This window comes from Corvus kubaryi, unplaced genomic scaffold (assembly GCF_017639235.1).
Source record: "Corvus kubaryi isolate FWS band 111438036 unplaced genomic scaffold, C.kubaryi_AGA036_p1.0 37396, whole genome shotgun sequence".
Lineage (NCBI taxonomy): Eukaryota > Metazoa > Chordata > Aves > Passeriformes > Corvidae > Corvus > Corvus kubaryi.
Window position 1 is genome coordinate 29,153,575 of NW_024581135.1, and position 5,068 is coordinate 29,158,642.

The following is a 5,068-nucleotide window of genomic DNA, read 5'->3' on the forward strand; positions in this document are numbered from 1 at the left end:
ATACAGGCTATATCAGGCCCCTGTTCTTTTTGCTGTCACAAAGCCGGGACGGGGCTCAGAGTCAAACTATATGAGGATTTGGTCAGAGAAAAATGGTGTCTTGACACCTCCCTAACTAAGGGAAGCTCCCAAAGATGGGGAGATGATGAATGGCCACCTGAGAGAATGATACAACATTATGGACCGGCTACGTGGAACCCCAGTGAATTGGTATCACGGGCCAGAGAACCTATCTGTAATTTGAAGTGGATAATATGACTGCAAGCCATCTTGGAGACAATAACTAACCAGATGGCTGCCACCCTTGACCTTATGGATGACCAATCCACGCGACGGCAGAATGCGATTTTCCAGCATCGCATGGTTTTAGACTACTGGCAGAAGGAGGAGTTTGCGGGAAATAAAATTAATCCAGCTGTTGCTTACAAATTGATGACAACAGAAAAGCAGGAAAACAGATAACTAGGGAGATGAGAAAATTAGCCCATGTACCAATCCAGACATGGGAATGTTGGGAACCAGATATATTTTTGTGGCTGCCAGGGAGTCTGTGGCTCAGACGGGCCCTTCTCCTTTCCCTTTGTGCAGCCGCTACCTTTTTGTTTATTCCTTGTTTAATTCCTTGTATTGTGTGATTAATCAAGCACACAATACAGGGAATGCAGCTTGCAGTTATGCCTCAAGATGGACTAACCATACACGCAACAATTGTTGGGGCAGTCGGACAACTTCTAAGTCCGATGATCAACTGATGTGCTGAGGCCTGAGCAGCAGGCCTCACCAGGGCTGGCCTACAAGTCAAACCCTGGGTATTACGTGACTACCACCATCAGTATTATTAAGCTACAAAGAGATGACAAGGACTCTTAATGCTAGGTGTTTAACGCCGAATGGGCTGCTTTAGAAACTTTCACCTCAACGCGTACAGTTATCTGCACAGGGACAGGAAGAGGGCACAAGCAGAGACCATCGTGGCTTAACAGTGAGCTTTGGCTGTGCCTAAAAGCAAATGAAGCAGCAGTAGCAGAGTGGCTGAGACTCAGAGGCGCGACCATCGCGGTGTCTGGAGCGCTGTCAGGCAGTGCCTGGATCCTGGGTGCGGTTCTGGTCCCCACAAGGGAGGAATCGCAGCCCCTGCCTCAGAGCCAGTCTGAAACCCAACCAAGCGAGACCAGAGGGAGGGGACCCTTCCCATCTCTCTTGGGCACGGCTGCAAAACAGCCGCTGCTTCTTCCTGCGCCTGTGTTTGGGGTCTGCTGACCCCAGAGCCAGCCGGCTTGTGCTCTGTTGTCCGAAGAGTGTTCAGAGCGGGCATGAGAAGTGCTCCGTGCACAGCGGAGAGTCCTGGAAGGCGCTCACAGGAGCCTCCTGCAGGAACAGGGCTCTGCTCTCTGGCTGGGAGCAGCCTGGTTTTGCTGCTGTGACCGCAGGCAGGAGTTGAGGCAGGTGAAGAGGCAGCGGGCAGCTTGTGTTTGTAGGGGCCCGGGGCTGCGCGCCTGAACCGACACGTGGGACCACACTTGGGGGAAGGTGAGCGCGAGCCGGAGGGCCTGTTCTGAAAGGACCGGAATTAATTGAGCCTTGCCAGGGTTTCCTAAGTGTGTGTTGCTGTTCCCCAGGAAATGGACAGATTTGGGGAAATCCCTTTGGAGGAGAGGGCCTTGCTTCTCAAGGAAAGTGCTTCCCCAGGTGCCTCCAGTGAAGTGGGTGCAACTGTCTCCCTTGGGCTCCCTGTGCTCCTTCCAGTCCTTGAGGCCCGTTGCACTTGGCAGAGGGGCGTGGGAAGGGAGAAGGCTGTGAAGAGCAGGTTTGGCATCGGCCCGGGCCTGCGGAGACCAACCCAAGCACCTGCAGCAGAGTGTGTTACCCCCCTTTCAGCAGAGGTCTGAGCGAGATCATCTCTGTCCAGCTGAGAGCCCCAAAGCTCTCTTTGAGGGCTGTGAATTAAAAGGCCTTTATGCACGTACTTTTCACATCTTCCCTAGCTGGTGTGTTTCAACTCTTGGCAGGATGCATTTGTCTCTTGCTTGCTGGAAGCTGCCCTGGCCCAGGGCCAGCACAGAGCTGGGGTGTGTGGGCCAGGCAGCAGAGAGAGTCCTGCCCTGTGGACTCGGCTGATCTTGGTGTGTCCCAGGCTGTCTCAGACACTCGGGGCAAGGGATTCCTTCCAACCCGGGGCACTTTGGGTGGGCTGGGGGTGGTCCCAGGGGCAGGTGCCAGTGTGTCCAAGGGCCCTTTGTGACACAGTGCAGAACGGTCACCATGGAATGCAAGAGGACAGGGTGTCCCAGGGCCCTTTGTGACACGTGCTGACATAGGGGCTGGCGGCAACGCGGCCACGCCACAGTGCTCGGTGCACGCAACGGGGCAGGACGGGCGTGAGTGGTGCTGTGAGGAGCCCCCGCACAGCCAGCTCGTTCGCTGCTGACCCGCAGCTGTTCCGAGGCGTTAGTCCTGCATCTGGCCTCGCGGCCGGACTGCGGGACTTGGTGACTCGGAGCTTTTCCAAGTCATCTGTCCTGCAAGTAGACATAAATCCAGTCTGTGACATGGAGCAGACACCCCCGAGGGTGCCCAAGCTGGCCTGGGTGAAGGAGGAGGAAGGCGGCCCTGGAGCTGTCCCAGCTCAGGAGTCTGGACTAGCGGAGCAGTTCCAACTGCTGCAGGAGGGTGAGTGGCAGAGCTGGGCCCAGGGCTGGTGCCTGCAGCCAGGTTGGCCACATCCCATCCCACCTCATCCCATTCCCTGGGGACATGCCCACGGATAGGATGGAACAGGGTCCAGGGCTGCCCCACAGCAGCCATGCTCCATCCCCTTGGCATCCCGGGGCTGTCCCTGCCTGGGGAGCGCAGGGCTGGGCTGTGTTCTCCGGCCTCTCCCGCAGCCCCTCAGCTCTGGCTGCGCTCGCTCTTTGCCAGATGCAGCCACGGACCAGACACAAGAGCAGGACCCCGCCCGTGGCCGCTTCAGCAGAGCAGCGCAGGTACCTGCAGCCATCCCCACCTGGGCTGGGCCTGCTGTCGCTGCTCAGCCGAGCAGCGCGTTGGAGCGCTCCATGGAACGTCCCTCTCTTCCTGCCCTTTGTTCTCCTGCTGATGATTTGCAAATTCATCAAGTGCATTTGGCAGGAAGAGACCAGCGTCATGGGCACTGGGTCCATGGAAAACTGGGACATCTACAACACGGACACCAGTACCTCCATGCTGGATTTGCTTGTGAATAAGGGTGTCCCCTGTCCAGAGCAAGTAAGCAGCCTGTGGCCAGGGTTTGATCCTCCCAGGAACTGCATGGCCTCCCAAGCCACGCCTGATGGTCACTTTAAGCCTTTGAGGCCATCCCAGTGTGGTGGGAAGGGAAGCAGCTCTCTGGGGAAGCTGGGGACATTACTCCCTCTGGCAGCTTCCAGCTCTCCCCGTGCCTTCTCCAGGTGCCCGCCATGGTGAGGTACATCCACCGCTGGCTCACAGCCAATGAGTCTGGCGAGCACAAGCTGGACAATATCCTTCTGGAGCTGACCGACGCACAACCCACTGATGTGGTGATGACTCTCCTGCGCGTGGCTCCTTCATGTGACAGGTATGGGGCCCACGTGCACAGAGGGCTCAGGACTCACCAGCCCATCACCCTGTGGAGCCTGTCCCAGGTGTCTGACAGAGACTTCAAGGGCCCTGTGGCTCCTCCATTTCCCAGCCCTGGCATGTCAGCCCCCTGGCCTGCTGCCATGCTCCCTCCCTGCCCCTCAGGGGCCTGTCCCCACAGGGCTGGGCTGCCTGGGTGCTGCCAGTGAGGGGCCGTGAGCAGAGGCAGGGCTGACAGCCAGCTCAGGTCCCTGCAGCTGCCCAGGCCACGGTGCTGTGGTGGACACACCCCTGACAAAAAGCTCTGACCCCACAGAGCTGCTACAACCATGTGGAGCACGATCTTGTCCTCGAGAAGGACTGCGAGGCTGGTGGTGCTGATACTCCTCGAAGTGCTGAGGAACTGGCCAGAGCACATCCCACACACCTCCGATGGGGACAGCACGAATGTCTTTGCCTTGGCTGTGAGTTTCTGGAACTGGCCTTTCCTCGCCCTCCAGGTCGCCTCTCAAGCAGCTCTCCATCCTCTTCCCACCCTGCATCTCCCTGCCTCAGGCGCTGGGCTGAAACCTGGGCTAGGGGCAGGTTCAGAGGCACCAGGCCCGGTGTTCCGCCTGCATCTCCCCTGGCCTCTCCCTTCCATGCTCTGGCCCTGCCACAGGGACACACTGGGCACTGAGTCTCAGGGGGATTTGTCCTTTGCAGGCAACCCTGGTGATGTGGAAGATCCTCCAGGGGCCCTGCTGGCCACAAGAAGCGATGGTGTATTTCCCTCGCTTCTTTGTGTATCTGCTCTTCCAAGTGTTCTTCATGACAGAACATTTGCCACAGAAGGTTAATACTTTCTGGAGAGCATGCCAGGAGGAACACTGCCTTCCCACCAATCCCAACAGGTGCTCCATCCCAGTCATCCTGTCCCTCCCATGACCCCAGGGCAGGAGCCAGTGCTTGCAGCGTGACCTGGGCTTTGCTCTGCACACAGGTTTGTAGTGCAGACCCTGAAGGCCCTGCTCTGCCGACTGTGGGATGAGGATAAGGTGGTGGCTTTGGAGCGCAAACGTGTCTGGGACACACTGCTCTGTCCTGACACCCAGCACCATGCAGTGGGTCTGCTGGCCAGGTGAGACGCCCTCCTCCCCGCTGCCCCTGGCATTTGTGCCCTGTGCCCGGCGTGCCCCACACAGTCCCCGTGGTTGTGGGCGAGAGGGCCTTGTCACCGACGGATGGCCGAGCAGACTGGAAAAGGCTGGGAGAGGAGGGTGCCCAGGAGCGGCCGCCTCCCAAAGGGCCCACGTCCCCTCGCAGGGTGCTGGGGAAAGACCAGACCTCTGTGAGTCAGTCCTGGGAGAGGTTTGCCCATCCAGCTCAGGGTCTTGGTGCCTTTTTCCCCCGCCAGGGAGATGCGCAGTGGCTTGCCCCACTTGTGTTCCCGCATCGCCTTGCACCTGCTCGGGCTGCTCCGCAGGAGGCGGCCACCCTGCTATCTGCT

General features: G+C 58.6%; 1 protein-coding gene across 2 annotated transcripts; it reads left to right on the top strand.

Moving 5' to 3' along the window:
* The first annotated feature begins 2,797 nt into the window (after positions 1-2,797).
* LOC121670657 lies at positions 2,798-4,651 on the top strand. Of its 2 annotated transcripts, XR_006018195.1 has the most exons (3): positions 2,798-3,577; positions 3,896-4,472; positions 4,562-4,651. XR_006018195.1 is itself a non-coding variant. In XM_042041177.1 (2 exons), the coding sequence occupies exons 1-2, from the start codon at positions 3,438-3,440 to the stop codon at positions 4,416-4,418; spliced, it is 663 nt and encodes a 220-aa protein (XP_041897111.1). In that variant the 5' UTR covers positions 2,798-3,437; the 3' UTR covers positions 4,419-4,518. The 2 variants fall into 2 exon arrangements, 1 of the variants encoding a protein (XP_041897111.1); XM_042041177.1 differs by lacking the exon at positions 4,562-4,651 and having other exon boundaries at positions 3,896-4,518.
* The last annotated feature ends 417 nt before the right edge of the window (positions 4,652-5,068 follow it).